The 21,406-nt window shown below is 33.8% G+C and overlaps 1 protein-coding gene across 3 annotated transcripts in view; it reads left to right on the top strand.

Moving 5' to 3' along the window:
• LOC109837781 (arginase 1, mitochondrial) overlaps positions 11,916-21,406 on the top strand; it is a 13,693-nt gene continuing 4,202 nt past the window's right edge. The window contains exons 1-6 of one of the 3 annotated variants that reach the window (XM_020406135.1): positions 11,916-12,193; positions 12,314-12,466; positions 17,038-17,197; positions 17,503-17,636; positions 18,129-18,338; positions 21,023-21,133. In XM_020406135.1, the coding sequence (XP_020261724.1) occupies positions 12,317-12,466; positions 17,038-17,197; positions 17,503-17,636; positions 18,129-18,338; positions 21,023-21,133 (765 nt within the window). In that variant the 5' untranslated portion in view covers positions 11,916-12,193; positions 12,314-12,316. Of the gene's footprint in view, positions 12,199-12,218; positions 12,467-17,037; positions 17,198-17,502; positions 17,637-18,128; positions 18,339-21,022; positions 21,134-21,406 lie in introns of those variants that run through there. The other 2 variants (XM_020406133.1, XM_020406134.1) reach the window with 2 other exon arrangements.

Here is a 21,406-nt window from a genome sequence, read left to right as displayed (position 1 = left end):
TCTTTCAAACCTGTTAATTTTAGGTTATCGATACTTTGGATCCAACATAAATTCAACATGTTATTAAGAATCAATGAACCATAAACAAATTTTATGGATGAATTATAAATGATTGAAAAGGTTTAAATTTGTGTTACACCTATTTTGGTCATAAGTTTTGTTTCTTATTCTAGTTTGTAGATTCTTAAGTTTGTATGGGTAAACCTTATCGACTTTGTTAAATCTTCATATCTTTTCCTTTTAGATTATTTATCATTTTTCACAAATATAATCAAAATCCTATTTGAAGCATTGACTAATAATTTCAGGTTAAACATGGTGTGAGATGACACATGAGTAAACTTGCAATCCAAATGGTTTTATTCAATAGGAAGGTTTATGGCAATAATCATTTATGCTCGGGGATAGATCAAAGGTAAATATAGCACATTTTTTTCTCAAACTTAACAATTTCTTGAAACATTTTTTATAATTTTTATTTCATTTTATTCTTAGGATGCACATTTCCTCACCAATTTTATGATCTTAAAAAAATGTATAATGATCTACAATGGCTTTATAGATAGAAGTTAATCAATTTAGTAGTAGTGTCAACTCTAAGGAATGAGTGTACCTGCAAGGTGTGTTTTCCTTAATGATATTTTTCTTACTTAATGTGGCTGATTCTCTTAGTACACACTCTACGTTATGATTAAGTTATACAAATGAATAAAGAAGATATAGTTATCATGTATATGGATCTATGAATACATCATGCTTTGAATGAATTCGAGTTTGTTTATATTTTAATCCTTACTAAAGTTCGGATAAATATAAGTTTGGATTAGTTTTTTCAATCCTGGATCTATTTTGGTTTGATTTCTTGAGCATATGATTTCATGAGGTATATTGCACTTACTGTTGAATTTAAAAAACATTGCTTACTGCTTGTTCCAAATTGGACCGCCGAAAAATTGTTGTCTATGTCTCTCTTTTTATTTCTCTCTAACATCACTTAAGTTGGAATAAATAAGGATAAATTCAAAGCAGTTTATAGGGATAAATCTAAAATATTTTTTGTACCATCCTAATAAATGCTCTTTTTGTTTTCAACTATGGAAGCTTTTCATAGAAAAAATGTATTTTCTATTGATTTCCATTAGAAACAACAATGATCAGATCTAAAGCAAGAGTTACTCAAGCTATTTTGTCTGCATCTAAGGCCAATGTCAAAATCAAGACAGCTTTAACTTGTGGACTTCAAACATGCAGATGTGTATATGATTCAAACAAAATGTGTAAACTGAAATATGACTCGTTCTTAAATTTCTTGGAGATAGCTAATTGTCTTAGAGTCCCTTCCACCATATGAAAACTTTAAAATTATAAGGAGTGTTAAGAATTTTCATGCTAAAATTCTCTCATATGCCAGACTTTCTTTCACTGGATTGAACCTGAGGTATTTTAAGCAGTGGTACATCTTTTATAAATTCGTTTTAAATGCATGCTTGGTATTTTTTAAATATAACTTGTTCATTTGTAGTGAGAGTTAGGAGCTATAATTTTATATTCTTATAAAATGTTATGCCAATATATGTAGGATGATGGGCTGTTGAGACCAAGGAGGCGCCGAAGTGTGAGGATAATCAGCATTAGCTAACAAGGGGTTCCTTTTCTTATTTATAACCCCTTCAAGTGTTTGTTTTCCTTCTTTTTATAGGATGGTAAAGTGATGAATGGATATTGCTTGCCTTCTGCTGCACATTATGATTTGTTCAGGGGTTTCAAATTACGCGTTGCCATTAATTTAGCATACGAAGCTTTAAGTTTCTTTGTTATCCGGAATCCTAACACCTTCACTTTTATCTTCATTTTCCAAAGTTTTCTCTTATTTTCATCATTTTCTCCTCTTTTTTATCAATAGAGCAGTAATTATGTTTGCTTTCAACAAGAATGTATAAATGATGATGTAATTGATGTCATTACCGTCTTTCTTACTTTTGAGACTAGATTGGATTCACGTGCATTGCACGTGGTTAAATATCATTATCTTTTTTGTTCTATTTTATTACTTAACTCGGTTGTGAAATATTTCTTTTAACTTCACGTGAAAACGTAAAATAATTTATTGTCTATATACTATATAGTTAATCAAAAGTATTAAAATTATCATAACCAAAGTCAAAAATACACGGTCAATTCACATTAAGTACAATTTACAATAAATAGTACATGATTGTCAAGATCCTTTTATAAAAAAAATAATTTTTATTCTCATCGCAATCCTATGTTTTCATCATATAATATGCACAAATTCACAGTAATTTGTACCATTTATAACTTTAATAATTAATTTTCACTTTAATGTTATACCCCATGAGGCTAATAGATTCCTAAGGAAAGATAATATACCAATAACCATGGATCTTAAATATAAGAATTTTTCCAAGGTAATACTATCATACTCTATATGTTTATGTTCTGGATTGTCAAAGCAAGCTATGAAATAGGTAATAATATATTTTATGCTAGTATGTATGTTTTTCTTGGTATAGTAACTTGTTATTTTTTGAGACATAAAATTGCTTTATAGCTAACTTTGACTATTTCACATAATAGGAGATTTGCTCATGTCTTTAAATTATGTTAATTGTTTTAATGAGTATGAGATTCCTATTTATTTGAAGATCCTTCTCCATTTCATTCGATTACTCTTGCAATTTCGAACCTTTTTAGCTCAATTGCCTCAGTTACACTTTCTATCAGGACTCATCTCTATTTCTTAGTAGCTAATGGCTAGTGTTGCTCTGATAATATGTAGTTATTCTATTTCAAGTATGTCAAAATAATTACAAGTGGTGAAGACCCTAAATCTTTTGAAATGATATATATTAAATATCTCATAATAAAATATAAAAAACTTAAACAACACATATTTGAGTAGTTTTACTCACATAATTATTTTTAACCAACATACCTATTGACCATCTCAAGGGCTCGCAATTAGTGAAGACTCTAAGTATTTTAAAATGATATATATTGAACATCTAATGATCAAAACATCAGAAGAACTTAAATATGGCTAAAACTAATTTATACCACTTTTCGCGTGTGTCTATAAAGTTTAATATTATTATAAATGTAAAATATTTAAAATGAAATACATTAAATTAGAATTTAGTTTTAAATTAGGAGACCTTATTTGAGTAATTTTATATACATAATTCATTTTACTTATCATACATATTGAACATTTTTAAAGCCTAAATATCCAAGTTTTCACTTTTCAAACTACATTTTTTAGTCATAAAAAATAAAAAAACTTTTCCACTAAGTTGGTTGCATATAGTAAAATGTTGCATTTTTCCTATATGATATAGTCAATTATTAAGCAAACGTTACATCTCATATCTAGTGCAGATAACTATACAAATAAAATAAAATATTTTAAAGGCTAAATATCAAAAAAATGACCCCATTAACTTTGGATGATAATCAGATAATCCTGCATAACTTTAAAAATATCATAAAATCCACTAAATTTTAGGGGTTATTAAAAAACCCCTTTAAGTTTGAGATTTTATTGGGAAACCACTCTAAATGCGATAATCTTAGGGAAATTTTCTGATAAAATCTCAAAGTTGAGGGGCTTTTCTAATAAGATCTAAAAGTTAAAAATGGTTTCTTATAATCATTACTTAATGATATTTTATAATGTTATATCTAAAAAATATTAGATTAATTTTAGAAAAACCTGCTCAACTATTTTAATACGAGGAAACCCTCTCAAGTTTAAGCCTATTGTAGATAAACCCCATCAATTATGATAATCCTAAAAACTAACATTATTAATTCATGTATAGTCAAATGAACAAGTACACCCCAATAGCCCAGTAAGTTTTACATTTTTTCACTTAAGCCCTAACGATTTTTAGCAAAAAACCTAAAATAATGATCATTAATAATATTCAGATCTTTTCAGAGGTTTGTTTGTACTTATTGGAATTTTCAAGAGGTTGATTGTAATTTTTAGATTTTAGAGAGGTTTGTGTCTGATGTATGATTTTTCGAAGGGTTTTCAAGAGGTTGATTGTAATTTTTAGATTTTAGAGAGGTTTGTGTCTGATGTATGATTTTTCGAAGGGTTGTTTATACTTTTTATAATTTTTTAGATTCTTGTAATCTTTTCAGGGTTTCTTTGTAGTTTTCTAACTTAAAGGGTCAATTTATTATTTTTAAGATGTTTAAGGGGCTATTTGCAATTTAAAATTTTTAGGATTCCATTTGTAATATTTTACTTTTTATGAGATTTTTTATAAGTTTCATATTTTTTGTATGTTTATTTGAATTTTTGGATTTTTAGGGTTGTTTATAATTTTTAATTTTTAAAGCGGTTGGTTTGCATTTCTTGGATTTTTAGGAAGTTCTGTGTAATTTATGAATTTTTGTGTGTCATTCATAATTTTATAACTTTAAGAGTTTTTTTTTTCAATTTTAAGATTTTCAAGGCTTTCTACAATTTCAATTTTTAGGGGCCTATATATTTTTCTGTAAATTTTCTTAGTATTATTTATAATTTTAGAATTTTTAGTAGCTATTTATAATTTTTCCTCTTTTTGGGTTGTTTATCAATTTATGGTTAACTTGCAAATAAGATTGATTTGAGGGGTATATACTATCATTGAGGGTTAATTTTAGTCAATGTGAAATTTTAGGGTAAAGCCATTTTTGAACTTAAGTGGAAAATTTCAAAATATTTTAGGTGTTTTCTAAAATTATCTAACTTACTAAGGATTTAATGAGAATTATGGATATTTTGGGATTTTAATGCTCAATTTAAAGTTCTTATAGGTTCATTAAAATTTACTTTTTAAAATAATTAAGGAGGGACAATGATAATTTTTTAGATTTTTATAATTGTAGATAGTTAGAGCTTGTTTAGAATAATAACAAATTGATTATCAAAATTTTCTACCTTTTTATGAATAGGAATTTTTGGTAATGGATATAAATAGTTTTAGTCTAATGAGATATCTTAGGAAGATAGAATTAGTTGGACATATGTTATCTTTTAAAAGGATAGAAAATTAGTTCCTCTATTTGATCTCTTTTAATATCAAATTTTGGTTAATGATTTTACCTTTAAATTATTTCAATATATTAGGATAAAATTAAAATGTAATATCCATAAGGATTAAGGGTAAAATTGACCATAGAAATTTTCTCAAACTCCCTCTTTTATATATATAAGGAGTATGATTTATCTGATTTAAACATGTTTGGTAGATGTTATTTGGAAATGTATATTATTAGTATTTGTCTATATGAGCTATATGTTCAATAAATAGTCTTAAAAATGGTGCACAAAATATGATTTGACCTTCTAATGCCTCACCTTTTATAGTTTCTTAACATGCATCACGTGCAACGCGCGTATTGCATACTAGTTATTTGAAATTTTTGGACTTTAAAGGTGACATTCGTAATTTTTTAAATTTTATGGTGCTATTTTTATTTTTTGAATTTGTCAGGAGTTTATTTGATATTTTTGAATCTTAAGGGGTTTTGTGCAATATTCTAATTATTTAGAGACCGTTTTAGTATTTTAGATTTTCAAGAAGGCCGTTGATAATTCTCTAATCTCGAAAAACTCTGTTATATACCAAGACTTAGATTGCTAAGATTTTTTTTTTGTTTATGGACAACTGGATATTAATTTGATGATGATTCTTAGGTAAAAATAAAATTAAAATGAGATATTCTGATCATTAGAACTTTTTTAATTATAGATAATTTTAATTTGATTCGTAGATAAAAATTAGGATTAGGGAATACATATGTGATATTCTAAGGGGCTGTTTGTTTCACCAAGGGCTAGGAATAGGATTAGGAATCCTATTTAATTTATGGATTCCAACCTAATCCATAAAAAATTTATAGACAAGTTTTAGGTTTATGGAATCCCATTTTTTTGTCATTCAATGTTTATTTCACCCAAAGGATTAGGAATCTCACTTTTATAGAATTGGTCCAATTCCTAATACCATGTTTGGTTCAAAAAGACCCTTTTTTGGGATCAATACTGTAGCAACGGCTAGCCCATTTGACATTTAAAAATCACTGTAGCAACGGATTGAAACCACAAAACTCAGATTTCAATCAAGCTCAAAACACTATAGCAATGGCTATTTCCAGATCTCAAAATTCAGATTTCAAAATTCTTAGGCAAAACACTGTAGCAACGGCTAGTCAGGGGCATAGTGGCTATAAATTCACCTTGAGGCCTCAAAATTAATCCAAGCATTCTTATTTTTTGGCAATTATAAAATTCTCATTGTCTTCAATTTGCTGCTCCGACATGAAAATGATATCAGAAGAGTGCTGGCAGAATTATGAAGTTTATTGCGACTACAATCTCCGAACACCGATGAAAGTGTGCAAGAATGGTAAAAATAAGGGTAGGTATTATTAGGGGTGTGCAAAATTCTCAAATAAAGAATGCAATTTTTTCGAATGGGCTGAAGAAAGAGGAGAGTCATCAAGCAACCAAGGAAGCCAATATGTCAAAGAAAATAGGTACGTAGATAAATATATTTTGCAATCAAAGAAGCTGAAGAAAGAATTGAGACTTGTCGAAAATCAATTACTAGCTTGGAAAATTTTTGCAATTTTCTTAGCAATTTTTTGTGTTATTTTAATTATTACAAACTTCATGTCATGTACCCGTACTTGCAAAAACTATTGAGGATGTAATGAAAACTGTTGTTTTAATTGGGTACAAATTCTAATTGATATTGTATGGCTCAGTAATAGATCAACTTGTCATAATTGATTGCCCCACCTATAACTTACATGTTTATTACAGATTGCATTGTAAGGATGAATTGCCTCGCCTAGACATTGTCAATTCAATGTAGGCTGCAATCTCATCCCCTTTTGCCTCATCTGGATATAATAAATGATGTAAGTTAGATTGCATTCTCAGTAAACGCTGATCATCATCATTACCACATATCAAGTGCAAGGACCTGCACAAGCTCAAAACTAAACAACAAGTAACCCACAGGCAAGGAAAAACAAAACAGCAACACACCCAGCAGCAAGGAGCTACACAAGCTCTTAACAAAATAGAAGCAAACCCAGCAGATAGGGGGTAAACAAGCAACAAACCCCAGCAGCAGCAGGAGCTGCACAAGCTCCAAATAACAGGCACAACCCCAAAGAGCATGAAAGATACACAAGCTCAAACAAAACAGCACCAAACCCCAGCTCAAAACAAAGCAGTTGGCAAACCTCAACAGCAACAGGAGCTGCACAAGCTCCAAATAACAGGCACAAACTCAACAAAGCAAGGAGCTACACAAGCTCAAAACAAAGCAAGGAGCTACACAAGCTCAAAACAAAACAGTTGGCAACCCCCAGCAGCAGCAGGAGCTGCACAAGCTCCCAATAACAGGCACAAACCCAAGAAAGCAAGGAGCTACACAAGCTCAAACCAATGTAGTTAGCAAACCCCAGCAGCAGCAGGAGCTGCACAAGCTCCCATTACACAAACCCACAGCAACCACGTGTGCCTATGGAGCAATAAACCCAAGCAACAGAATGTAAAAAACCGACATCAGTAAACCCAAGCAACAAACCCATTTACCTGATATCAAAAGCAAAGGCAAAATTCAAAGAACTCATTGATCATTCCACGACCATACTTACCTGCAACAAAGATTGCAAATATACTAATTCATCAATCACACAACGGCATAGATGTTCTTCATAATAAAAATATATATTGCAACATTAATAGTTTGCAATTAACACAACAATATCCTTGCAACATTAATAGTTTGCAATTAACACAACAATATCCATCAAAATATAATCGAAACCCAACAAACTAGTTATCCGGCCAACCTTGTGCAATTAACACAACAATATCCATCAAAATATAATCGAAACCCAACAAACTAGTTATCCGGCCAACCTTGATCGTTAACTAATTTTGTGATGTACCTTTGCTGATCTTCCTTGGATTTTATGAAAAACCTCCTAGCTTCACGTTCATTGTCATATAAATGGTCTAAAACCCTATCGAGGAACTCCTCAGAATATTCAGACCTATGTTCCTTCAACACTACAGCCAACTGCTCAGTCTAGTGAATAACGTGTTGATTTCTCATTGACTGAGACATGGACTCAACAAAGGCACATAGCATTTCCTCTTCACGATTAGATTTTCTGGTTTTTTTGTTAGATGATGAGGTCATGTTGTCTTTACTCTTAGTCTTATATCTAGTGGGTTGTGGTTGGTTAACAGCACCAGAATGTGGTTGGTTGCAAGCATCAGACTGTGGTTTAGTTTCACTCTCCTCTAGAATCTCGCAATCATCATCGGGAATAGGTATGGACCTACTAGACCCAATGTTAGCGTACACGGGCCTAACAAAATCACCCTTGGCTTGATCATCATCCATGATAACTTGTAAAATTTTGAAGTGAGGAAGGGGTTTGTTTATGTACGCTTTGTACTTAGAATTGGATTTGTCCTGCAATAACAATACTTATAAGTAGTGAATCAAATGTATTAAATTGAAGGTGACAATATAGATACTGAATTTGTTATACCTGGGCCCAAGATTTCAAGGTTTCCTCATCCAATGTAATCATTTTACTTGTTTCATCCCACCCAGCACCACTTATATCAAGGCAAGCCTTCATGTCATTGAATTTGTTCATCAAACATTTCAAGTGGTTAATGACATGAAGGTGAGTGAAATCAGTCCTGAATTGCATGTTGATTTTCATGGCAGCCATTTTATAAGCTTCAGCCTTGAAGTTCTTGTCTGGCTTCATGCCATCCAATGCTAAATCTGCAAGATAAGGAATAAGTACATCATCGTGCTCTGGAAGCCAAAACTTATTAGCCACGCCTCTTGAGTTCAACCTGGCACATAGAACTTTTTTTTATGGGCTAATCTTTTCCCTCTTTTCAATGGCGAAGTGTGCTCCGCACCATCAACGTCATGAATATCCTTTCCATTTGAATCACCAGTGTTCGGTGAAAATTGATTAGGTCCACTACTTTGAGAACTGGCTGTGGGAAACAGCAAACCTTGTGGACTGCCTAACAAGCTCATGTATGACATTGGCGGCTGTGTCATCCCACCATAATTACCATCGTATGGTGGGAATGGTGAGAATGTATGCGGAGGTGAAGTAAATGGCTGTGGTCGAACAGGCATGTAGTTCATGTTAATCCCTGATGTAGGATTTGGCATTGCATTCGAATGAGAAGGCACACTTTGCTTATCTGCCGGATTGTTAGCCATACCTAATATATTTTGTAAGCATAGCCATATTAACAATAAAGAAATATAAAGCAATATGGGATATGTATGCATTTATCAAGGAATATACGAAACGACGATATTTCTCAAACAACATAACAAAAGAGCAACCGATAAAAGTAGTAATGGTTTGGTACAAGCAAAGAAACAATAAACAATATCGATGCGAACAGTATTTTAAAATTCACCAAGTTATTACATAGCCATAGAACAAATACCACACTAAGTTAAATCGCTCTCCATTGTGTTACCACCATTGTACTTTACACAATAATCCACCCACATCTCCCAAGCAATTTGATCTCGCATCTCCTTCCATTCATTTCTAACATCTCGATCCTCTCTTTATGTCCTACTTTGAGTATAGTCCACCACATTTGAATCGTCTTCATTTGTCTCTTTCCCAGTATCTTCATAAATTTCAATATTTTCATTTAAAATATCATCATCCGGATCCTCCAAGGCAATAAAGTTGTGCAACACAGTACACGTTAGTACAATGTCCACTTGAGTGGGAAATGGATAATTCGGCTTCGCCGCAAGAATTTTAAACCGATTATTCAGTATCCCAAATGTGCATTCAATTTTTGATCTTAAAGATGAATGTCTTAAATTGAACAACTCCTTCCTATTCTTTGGTGTCCTACCGATGTGCTCTTTTAAATGATATCGGACACCGTGATACGGGGATATGAAACCTGACATTATGGTGTATCCAGCGTCACATAGGTAATATTTACCTACATTAATTAAACAGTATTTTAAAATCTCAAATATTGCCAAGTATTTAATATATTATTCATAATGTGCACAAGTGAGAATGAATACCATCATAAACTCGGAGCCCGTAAGGCTGTGGTCTGGACAGGGCGTCTTGTAATACCCTATAATTATTTGCTGCCCCTCCCAGCCAGGGGAACTTCTTTTGGGGCTTGCTTCATGTACCGATCACGTAATCCATTCATTACTTGCAGGACTTTATTGAAATACCTGCTAATTGTTTCCCCTGATCTTATGAACTCAGTTCTTATTATTCTATTTTTAGTTTTGTGCCCAATAATACTTAGGAACATAGCAAGCTGTTCTTCAACTTGAACGTGTCTTGTATCTTTTAATAAACCGTTTGCTTTCATTACTTCAACAAGTTTAAAAAAGGCCCTCGGTCTCATTCTAATATAAGATTGGCAGCCATCTTGATAGCCCTCCAGTACACGTCTAAAGTGAGCCTCTCTACGATATATTTTTCTGATCTTTTCTTGCTTCGTACAAGTTGATATTCTCTTGCGCTTAGCACGCATTCTCAAAATACATGTTACCAAAGTGACCACGGCGCAGACAGCTGTATTAGCACACATCCTCTTCAATTCTTCCTCATCTTCCATATCCATCTACATCCGTTTTAAAATTATCATACAGTTACAGCTTAAGATGTCTACTTATTTCTTGTCAAAATTAATTAGATAATTGATACAAATATTTATTTCTTCAAAAGCAAGAAATCTAATTGAAATGAAAATTATTTTAACTAATGTTGCATTCCATCTCACACAATTATCAATAACAACACATTCTACTACCAGGTGGATTTTCATGTAATGAACTTAACCCTATTCTTTTTCATGCATTCACATTCTTTGGTAAACACATATATTAAAAACAACTCATTCACACAAATATCATGCATTCTATTTCACACAATTAACTGAAATTTAGTAAACATAACCCTATTTTCTGCTAATTATACATGTAACGAATTATCAAGAAAATTATCATTCTACAGATACCATTCATCACATCAAGCATGAAGAAAAAAGTCTAAAAAAGAGTGCAAAATTTTATACCTAGCTGCAGAGGGGAAAAAATACCGACGTCCAAGCAACAAACCCACGGAAGTCAAAGAACCCACCGTAGCCAACAATCCCACCCGAACCAGAACAAGTTCGAGAAGGGATCACCAAGAATCAAAGGCAAGAAACCCACCAACAAGCTCATGGAAAACAAATCTAATAAATCACGACGCAAAATGAGGCGGGATCAAATAGGGAGAAGCCGATTACACACAAAATCGGCCAAGAAACCATGCCTCGGGAGAATCTAGGGTTTCGAGTAACAGCCCCGACCCCAAGTAGAAGAAGACGAAGGGCGGGAGAAGAGGCGCGAAGAAGAGAGCGATGAGGCGGGAACAGAACAACGATTCCAGATCTAGGGCTCGAATTCGTGAGGTTTAGGAATCAGAATCGACATTGAAGCCCGCTGTCAGAAATCTCGCCCAAATCCGCTGCTCAAGCTCCGATTTGGGTTTCTATAAAAAACCCATACTGTTGCTACTTTATGGAATTTGTAATCCCGAAATTTTTTCTAATCCAAACTTTAGAATAGGATTCACAAAGAATTCAAAAATTACAATTTTGCCACTGTCAGACCTCAAATACTAATCTTTTTCTACAAATTGGTGAAACAAACAGCCCCTAATAGGATAGGTGGGCACGTAATAATATTCTAACACATGATATATTTTTATGACTTTAGAGTGAAATAGTTCAGTAGACATAATAACACACGAGGGAGAGGAGGGGGTGAAAAATTGCATTCACGCGTCTCTTGCGAAGAGTCATGTCATGTGTGAAGTTATGAACTGATCGTACCTTTCCCTTTTGGATGGTTTCTAAGATGTATCACTACCCAAAATACAGACGAGCGGGCGGCGGCACGCGTTCGCACGCGCAACAAAAAACCAAGAAAGTTGCAGCAAATTACTGATCTGTTATCAGCGCCCGTCACTCTTCCTCTTCCCCTCTCCCACATCATCGAGGCGTTCGGCGTCACTTTGTCTTGACCAGCGACGGCAGCTACTGCCTAAAGTTCCCAACTTTCTTTGGTTGGTCTCTAAAAAAAAAATAGTCATAAAAAGGAATCACGGCGGTTGTGTTCATCAGAATCTCGAATTCTTTTTCTAAAATTCTATCTGATTGATTTTGATTTGGTTTCTCCCAGCGATGAGTCAGGGGACGAAGTGGATCCGCTCGCTGAGGCAGCTTAGCGCGCTTAGCGCTGCTGCTAACATGCCGGCGACCATCCTCGAGAAGGGGCAGAACCGGGTCATGGATGCGTCGCTTACTCTCATCCGCGAGAGGGCCAAGCTCAAGGTGATTCAATTTTTGTGTATCTAATTTCTGTTAGCTTGATAAAGTTCAAATCTTTATGTGTTTTTAGGGTTTTTGCGGTTCTATTTGTGTGTTATACTAGATCACCACCTCCCTTGAGTTAGGACAGCATGGAGTTGATAATAAGGAGATAATTTCTTCAACAAAGTAGCGGTGATCGGTTTGTGAAGCAGAGGCTAGGCTTCTGTTAAAGAAGTCTCTTTACTAAATTATGTTGGTCTGCTGAGGACCGAGTAGTGGTTTTGGTTGGTTCATAAATGGGTGAGCACATTTATGACCACTTGACCATTTATAACTCATTTAGCATTTGCTAAATGGGTCACTTCTCATCCACCCATTTACTAAATGAGTGGTTCATGGGGGACCCAATAACTCATTTAGTTATGATGCTTTTATATATATATATGTTTCAGGAATCTACTTGCAAACTTTCAAGGGGTTTTCTGCAAACTTTTAGGGGGTTTTCTGTAAACTTACAGGAGGTTTTTGGCAAACTTTTAGGTAGTTTTCTGCAAATTTTCAAGTGGTTTTTCTGTAAACTTGCAAGGGGGTTTTTGGTAAACTTTCAAGTGGTTTTCTGCAAACTTTTAGGGGGTTTTCTGCAGACATTTTGGGGGTTTTCTGCAAACTTTTCGGGGGTTTTAAAACTGAGACACATACAAGAAATAAATGAAGAATTGGCCTATTTTTACAAGTTTCTTATCCTAATATAAACTTTGTTGTTATTATGAATAGAAAACATATGTCCTTTCATATATGACATTATATGTAGAAGACCAAGAAGGCTGAAACTTTGGAAGAAAAGAACAAAGGAACCAATACATAAGCTACAAACAAAAGCTTCAACCCATTCCCTATGATTTCAGTTTCTGCTTGTCTAACATGAACCTTCATATTTCATTTTGCTTCACTTGTATTTCTATTCTGGTCAATCTCCATGTTTTGATCCCCAAGTCTCGAATATCGCAGAAAAAAGAAAGCATAATGTCTTAATCATGGCCTCCGAATTGTCTGTAATAAGCCATTGAATAGAGCAGGACGTGTCAGTATTCAAACTTATCTAGTACAGTTTCAACTTCTAATAAATATGCTAGGTAATATAATACGCAATTTAAAAGATAAATATGAATTAGTCCTCAAATGGAAGCATTAAAAAATTTTGAATATTGATCGTATTGTGAGCATCATTTTATACGGAGATCAGATAAGATTGGGTTGCTATATTATGCATATTGTAAGATTTTTTTTTCTGAGTTTTGGAGATGTAAACAGTCTTTCTTGCGCTTGACAATTATCTCCTTTACAAAAGCTGACCCAAAATTTATGTAGCATCGGTGTATCGATTTAGCATTTGTTAGTAGCACAGAAGAAAAGGCAGTGTCAGAAATCAACAGCATGTGAAACTAAGAGCAGGAGATGTCAGTTTACACAGGACAAAAATATTTATGTATGGATTTTTGAATTTGTTAAAAAAATATCCTTCATAGAGAAGATATGACGTTTCTCTATGTAGATAAATCGAAAGACTTAAAATTGCATCATTCATGTGTATAAAGGCATTAATTATTCTTTATGCTATCTATGGCAATAGAATTTATTATCATGTCGCTAGGTCATGCCTTGGTAATGAATGTAGTTTCTTATAGCAAAACTTATCATCTTTCATCTTTTTATAGAATTTTCACATAGTTTGTCATCCAAAAATGAAATAAGATTGCAAGCAAATATTTAGACTAGTAGGATTAGTTTATGAAACTTTAAAGAGCTGTTAATGTAGGGAGGAAAATTACAGCTTTGCAAAAAAATAAAAAGGTAAAAGGAGCTCAGAAATCTTACAAATGCAATCTACAACTTCCCATCAACAGTTAGCATTACGAGCCAAGAAAAATTTCCTGCATCAAATTTCAAATCAAATCAAGTTTTAGCAAGTTACCTTCAGCTGAAGAAAACACAATGCACTTCCAACTACTATGCCTTGACTATTTTACTCACTTACCAACCCTCATCAACGCGAATAGCAAGAACGTTTACTCCTCCGTCCCCAACCTTCAGCAGCCCATGCAAGCAAGTAATATATACATATGTCTCAGTTAATTACTGCACTCCTAACTAGTTTTTGTTAGCTAGTCTTCTATTGAATGAGTCTAAATTTGAGGGGAAATATCAGTCTAACAAAAATGAGCGTTGTGATGCTTTAAATACCAGCACCAAATTCTGGCTTCAACAACTGATGATTCTGTGTGTGTAAATGTATGTTTCATTACATATGATAACTTATAAGCATGCATTGCATATCGTATTGGGTGAATGTGTTAGCCTTGATTAGGAGTTTCTGGAGCATGGGGCATGAAGTTTGATGATGATGGGTGCCTATCCATGTGCAGTATCCATGTGCAGCGAGGTGCATTGTAAATAGATAAATGATGGATGATGTACCTTTACCACCAGTCATCTGTTAAGTGGACTAATATTATGAACCGTGTTGACTATGTTATGTTATTGAATCAACTCGCCACCCGTACTAACATTATTTGCAGATTCTTCATCTTTACAGCATATTTCACAAAGTAGAAAATAACGAGTGTTAGTTATGATGCTTTAAATAATTACTGGATAGCACTAGAAAACTAGTAGAAAGACACCTATATAGTTAAGATTGGTGGAAGATTTCACAAACCCTTATTTGAAAATGAGAAACTCTTTTTTATAGGATTATGATTCAATATGCAATTCTTGGAGATGGAGTAGATGCCTATGAAGTAGTAAAAAAGAAAACACTAAAATTAGCTTTTATATTTATGTTGGTTTCAGCATTTTTAAGAATAATTGATAACTCATTAAAAAAGAATAAGTAATAAATATGGATTTAAACACAATATTGACATTGTTTCTCAGACATACACATTGATGATCTCTCCCATTAGATAATAATTCATGACTAAAGAAATTCCTGACAATAAAAATAAACCATGTAAAAAAATGAGACTTTTCCCAATTCATATCGAACCCTAATCAACCAAAACTAACCCTAAACTTAACAATCGCTCAATCAATCACTGGAATCGTTCCTTATCAAACATTAAATCGCGTTTAGAAACAATTAGATCAAAAAGCAGAATCAAAACTTACCTACTTCGCCTCTTGATTGGCTCCGAATTTGTTTTTCAAAACCGTCGATTGTCTTCGTCGTCGACTTAGTCAAAGCCCATCGGTCGCCGATCTGCGGCGGCGCCGTCAGGAAAATCCCGTAGAAGCTCGGAGAGATGAATCACAAAGAGAGGGAAGCCGAGATTTTTAGGGGTTCGAAGAGAGGAATCGCAAAGAGAGGGGAGAGGAGATTTCTATTTGTTAGCTGGGTAAGTTTGGGTGGGTAAAGACCCGCCCATCTAATACNCGCGGGGCGCGCGCCTCGTGTGCGCTTGGCGTGCCCGTCGGGCGCACCGACTCACTGCGCAGCTGATGGTGTGCAGTGAATTGGGTTGTTTTGAAATAAACGGGTTTCGGGTCTGGTACCTACATATTCCCATTAAACCTTTTTCTTTTTAGGTTTTGAGTGCTAATTTGATTATTTGACTTTATATGAGTTGCAGATACACACCAAGAAGAGGAATAGGTTGGATCACAATAGATTGCAGGATCTAGTATATTGCAAGCTTTGAAGGAAAGATTTGACTGCAGAGATATTGTTGATTCAATCAAGTTGATTGACATAGATGAAAACAACGAGTGGTTGTTAGGTCAATTTGGAGAGGGCAACAATGCGGAGAATGACTTGATGGATGAGGAGGATGACCTTAGATGGGGTGTTGTAGGCGTAGCAACAAGAGTTGAAGAAAAATTTGGACCAACTTTAAGGTCTACTGCTAGGGTTCGAGGATCTTCAAGTAGTATTGTTTTGTCATCTAGGAGCGAGCCGGACTTGGAGGATGAAGAAGAGTTCAATGAAGAAGAGGAGGAAACTGAGGATGAGGAAATTCCACTTCAATTGAATGACGATGATGATGAGGATGACTAGACATTCTGTTATTTTGCTACTTGCTTATTTTGTTTCGTAGACTTTTGCTCATGTTGAATATTATCTTGCATTGTGATTTGTGGAAACTTATGAACTTCTCTATGTTATGCATGCTAATTAAGACTCTTTCGTGATTTAGTAGGTGAAATTATATTATTTAGTTTTTTTATGCGATAATTTATAAACATGTTGCATATATGCTTCTTTGTCTTATGTTGGAAAATATTTGTCTTATGTTGGAAAATATTTGTCTTATGTTGAAAAATATTAGTTTGAGTTATATGCCTCAGTTCAGTGAGGCGCGCGCCTCGTTGTGCGCCTTGCGCATAGTGCACGTAAGGGACCTTTGCGCCCTGAATTGCGCCTTGCGCCCCGCTAACACTGCACTGAAGTACATACATCGTAATGGGCCTCATAAGTCTCTAAATGCCTGTATCTCTTCAGCTAATCGTATAACATTTATCTTATTGGCTTTACTACCGTATTTTCTTCCTGCTTATAAACTAATCATTCTCATTAAGCCCGCTTTCCTTTCCAGGGAGAGCTACTAAGGGCGCTTGGAGGCGTTAAAGCTTCAGCATCACTTCTGGGAGTTCCCTTAGGGCATAATTCATCTTTCTTACAGGGCCCTGCTTTTGCTCCTCCTCGTATTAGGGAAGCCATCTGGTGTGGTAGCACGAATTCTTCTACTGAAGAGGGTACAAGAAACTTCCCATGCATACTATGACATTAGCATATTGCAAGTGATTTTGTTATTTGAAATGCATTACGCCTGGGAGGTGAATCTGATTCCCTATACAAAATCTAATTATTATCTATACATTTTAACGCATTACACCAAGTTTAACGGGCAGTCAGCATGATACAAATGCCAATGTTTTCGAGATCCTTGCTTTTATTTATAGAAGTGTTACTAGCATTTTAAGTTAAATCTTCGTTTCTTACAGTTCGTGAGATATGAACTTTAGTGTCTGCAATTGTAAATTTGTTTTTTGTCATACAGGCAAAGAACTAAATGACCCTCGTGTCCTAACTGATGTTGGTGATGTTCCAGTCCAAGAAATTCGGGATTGTGGTATCGATGATGATAGATTAATGAATATTATAAGTGAATCTGTCAAGCTAGTGATGGAAGAAGTAAGACCTTGTACTCTTCTATTGAAACTTTTTAATATGTTTTATATTCTACATTTCTACTTGACCATCTAGCAGGAGTTCTACAAGGAAAATATCTTATTGCACTTTCTATCTTGACAATTTCATTGCAGTCTAATTTACACTTATTTTATTTTCTTGTCAACGTATTTGCGAAATTACCTTTTTTATATCCAAGTTTGGTCATTAGGCAAAAAAAGTTGCAGTTATAGCCTTTTTGCCTTGTTTTATTGGATGTGTCTTTCAACCATCAGACAAACTCATACATATTGTTTCTATAGAGAGAAGGCAGATATGTGACATTAAGTTACTTTCTGCCATCTGCATTACATATTCAAAGCATTTTGTCCTTACCATAATGTACCTCATCAATCATTTCTTTATTCATCTGCATGATTTACATGTTATACATTCCTTATTTTTCAATGATATTTATGTTATATGACACTGACATGATTGAACATTTTATCACAGGCTCCGCTTCGTCCATTAGTCTTGGGGGGTGACCATTCAATATCCTACCCCGTTGTGAGAGCTGTATCAGAGAAACTTGGGGGACCTGTAGATATTCTTCATTTAGATGCCCATCCTGACATCTATGATGCATTTGAGGGAAATAAATACTCGCATGCTTCTTCATTTGCACGGATTATGGAGGGAGGATATGCTAGACGTCTTTTACAAGTATATTTTTTTTTTGCATTCGATATCTCTTTTGTTAATACTTAATACCAAGATGATGTGATACGATGGGGGTGTTTGGAGGGGCTTATGTTCAGAAGCTTTTAAGTTGTGTTAGCTTTTGGTTTTTATGATAAAAATTATATAAACTTTTTTTTACATAGAATAATAATTTGCTTGGTCAAACCTAGCTTATTTATGTGAAATTATAAGCTAGTTTTTCAAAAGCTGGGGTATAGCTTTATAAATTTAGGCTTATAAGCTAACTTGGTATTTTACCAAACATGAAGTTATGAAAAAGCAAACTTAAAAGCTTGACCAAAAAGTATACCAAAAAAAAAAGCACACACACATATGTGTATGATAATGAGATGGTGAGATGAGATTTTTATCGTGATCTAGCCTAATAGGCTGCTCGATACGATGATCAACACTGCTCATCCTAATTTGCACTCATCATAATCTATATGTAGAAAAAAATTATATTGTTTTGAAAAATTTAATCATTATTTTAGCTAGGTGCAAAAGGAACGTCTATTAAGCTATCTGAAAAATCTACATATTAAACTAGTTGTCTATTCTAGAGGACTCCAAACTAAAGGACTCCAAACTATGTGAAAATTTTATCATATGCATTTGATGATATTTTAAACAAGATGAATGACGCCGATCATGATTTTGATGAGTCAATATCGTGTATGTGTGTATATATAGTAAAAACTGCTTGCGCTCAATAACACTAAAAATACAACCTTTCTCTTTAAGTTTGGTGCTGCGGAAATACAATGGTATCAAGTAGTTTCATGTGCGATCTCCAAGACAATATAGAGATAAAACACCATCTTTGTCTTTGAACCTTCGCATTATTATATAAAAGATCTTTCTCCTTGCTATAGTGAATTTGTCCTTCAAGCCGTTCAACACTTTCTTTGTCCTTTTCCTCTATCTTTACCATCACACTCTTTTTTGTTCTTTTCCTCTATCATTTTTTCCCACATAATTGGGATAACATAAAAGAGCACTTTTTGTGAAGTAAATCTTTTTATATTAAGATCTTTTTCCTTGCTACGGTGAATTTGTCCTTCAAGCTTTACTTCAACTTTTTTTGTCCTTTTCGTCTATCTGTGCCATCACACTCTTTTTTGTTCTTTTCCTCTATCATCTTTTCTCATATAGTTAGGAGTCTAGGATAATGTCAAAGATCATTTATTGTAAAGTAAATCCTCGTCTCTACAAATTATTGCATGAAGGTCAATAGGTTGAGTTTTGAGATCAACATAATTGAGGTCTTATTTAGAAAAAAAGGAAATTTTCTTATCCTAATGGAAAATGAAAGCTAAAGTTAGCACTTAATCTAAATGGGAAAATGGTGATTTTCGGGTTAGGACTTAGGGTACGAATTTTAGGGATGGTCTCACTATGTTAAGCTTTAAAAGTTAGAGGTGAACAATGAAAATACAAGTTTAAGGATTTTTTTATATAGAACCTATATCTTTTTAATTTGATATTAAATCCCCAAAATTTAATTTCTCTAATTTAGAACCTAACACTTTTTAACGTTATTCAAATTAAACAAGTTTTCATCAAATTTAGATTCGCAAATCAATTAAAACAAACAAGAGATAAAATAACCAATTAAGTTTTTGATCTCTACTGTATATGCATGCACATTTCCATAATATTTTTATATATGAATGGGATAAAAATTGGAAAGAAAAATTTTATAATCGATTTTCTTGATTTTTGTTATTTCAATAGCTACTGATTGTCTTCTGCAAGTGCATTGGACGTGTGAAGCTGCTAGTAGGTTACTAGTCGCAAATGTGAAATCCAAGTTTCGCTTAACAGGCATCATGAAGTATGATTTGGCTCTCAGCCTCTAAGTGGATATGATCTAAGTTGCCTCTTTGAAACATGATCTATTACTCTTTTGTAATGTAAGCTTTGCTTTTTCTTCCATTAGAACATACTACATAGAGATTGCTAGGGTGAGAGGGATTATTTTGATTCATGAGTTATTTTTTCCTAATCATCATGACATGAAACATTGTGAGTGGTATCACTACTTGGCCTGAAGTAAAATTTCCACCTTTTTTCTTGAGAAATAACATAGATTTGAATTAGATATTGATCAATGTCCCCACAAGATATGCTTCAAATTCTTGGGCCCAGTTCTTGAATCCCAGTTTCTTGGAAACTGTGTTAATGTTCAATTGGCTATAAGTGACCAAAATGATTAAGATCTTGGTATGATTCATTCTCCAGGTTTTTCATATTAGCAATAGAAATCAGAATGGCATTGTAATGTCGGGTTGACTTGATTGACTAAGCAGCACTTACCAATTCTATGCACATAGTTCTATGACTATTTGTTAGTTATTAAGTATATACTATTTTCTCCATTTTAGACTTTAATATTTTCTCATTTTAAACTTGTCACTGTGGTATATGGTTTTATGAATCATTCTGGTTTGTGATTGCATTTATGAGCTTCTACAGACTTTTGCCATTTATGAATCCTCAACTGTCAATTTTATTCCTCTAAAAAAATTTTATGCTATATTGCTAGTGATAGATGATTGTCATGAATGATCTAGTAAGTTAAAATTGACTTAAAATTTTGCATGCTTTAACTTCTAGTCATTTATCTTTAGAGGGCAATAACTGTGTTAGTTTCTTCCTTTCAGGTTGGAATCAGATCAATTACGAGTGAAGGGCGTGAACAAGGGAAGAGATTTGGTGTGGAGCAGTATGAAATGCGAACCTTTTCAAGAGACCGTCATATTTTAGAAAATCTGGTCTCTCTCTCCTCCCTTCCCCACCCCTCTTTCACAAACACAAATGCACACAAACACAAAAAAAGAAACCCATAAGAAAATAAACATGCACACCACACGTGTGCATGTAAGATGCAAACGCACTAAAAAACTTCTCGCAGAATAGACTCCCTCTTAATTAAACTCCATGTGGTTCAGGTCTAGGTGGTTTTTGAAGACACTCTTGGTTCTGTTCGATTAAATCTATGTTAAACATCAACTTGACATAATAATACCACAAAGAGTTGACCATTG

This window comes from Asparagus officinalis, chromosome 4 (assembly GCF_001876935.1).
Source record: "Asparagus officinalis chromosome 4, Aspof.V1, whole genome shotgun sequence".
Classification (NCBI taxonomy): Eukaryota; Viridiplantae; Streptophyta; class Magnoliopsida; order Asparagales; family Asparagaceae; genus Asparagus; species Asparagus officinalis.
Note: the sequence above shows the minus strand (reverse complement) of the source record. Positions and strands in the feature narration are given on the sequence as shown.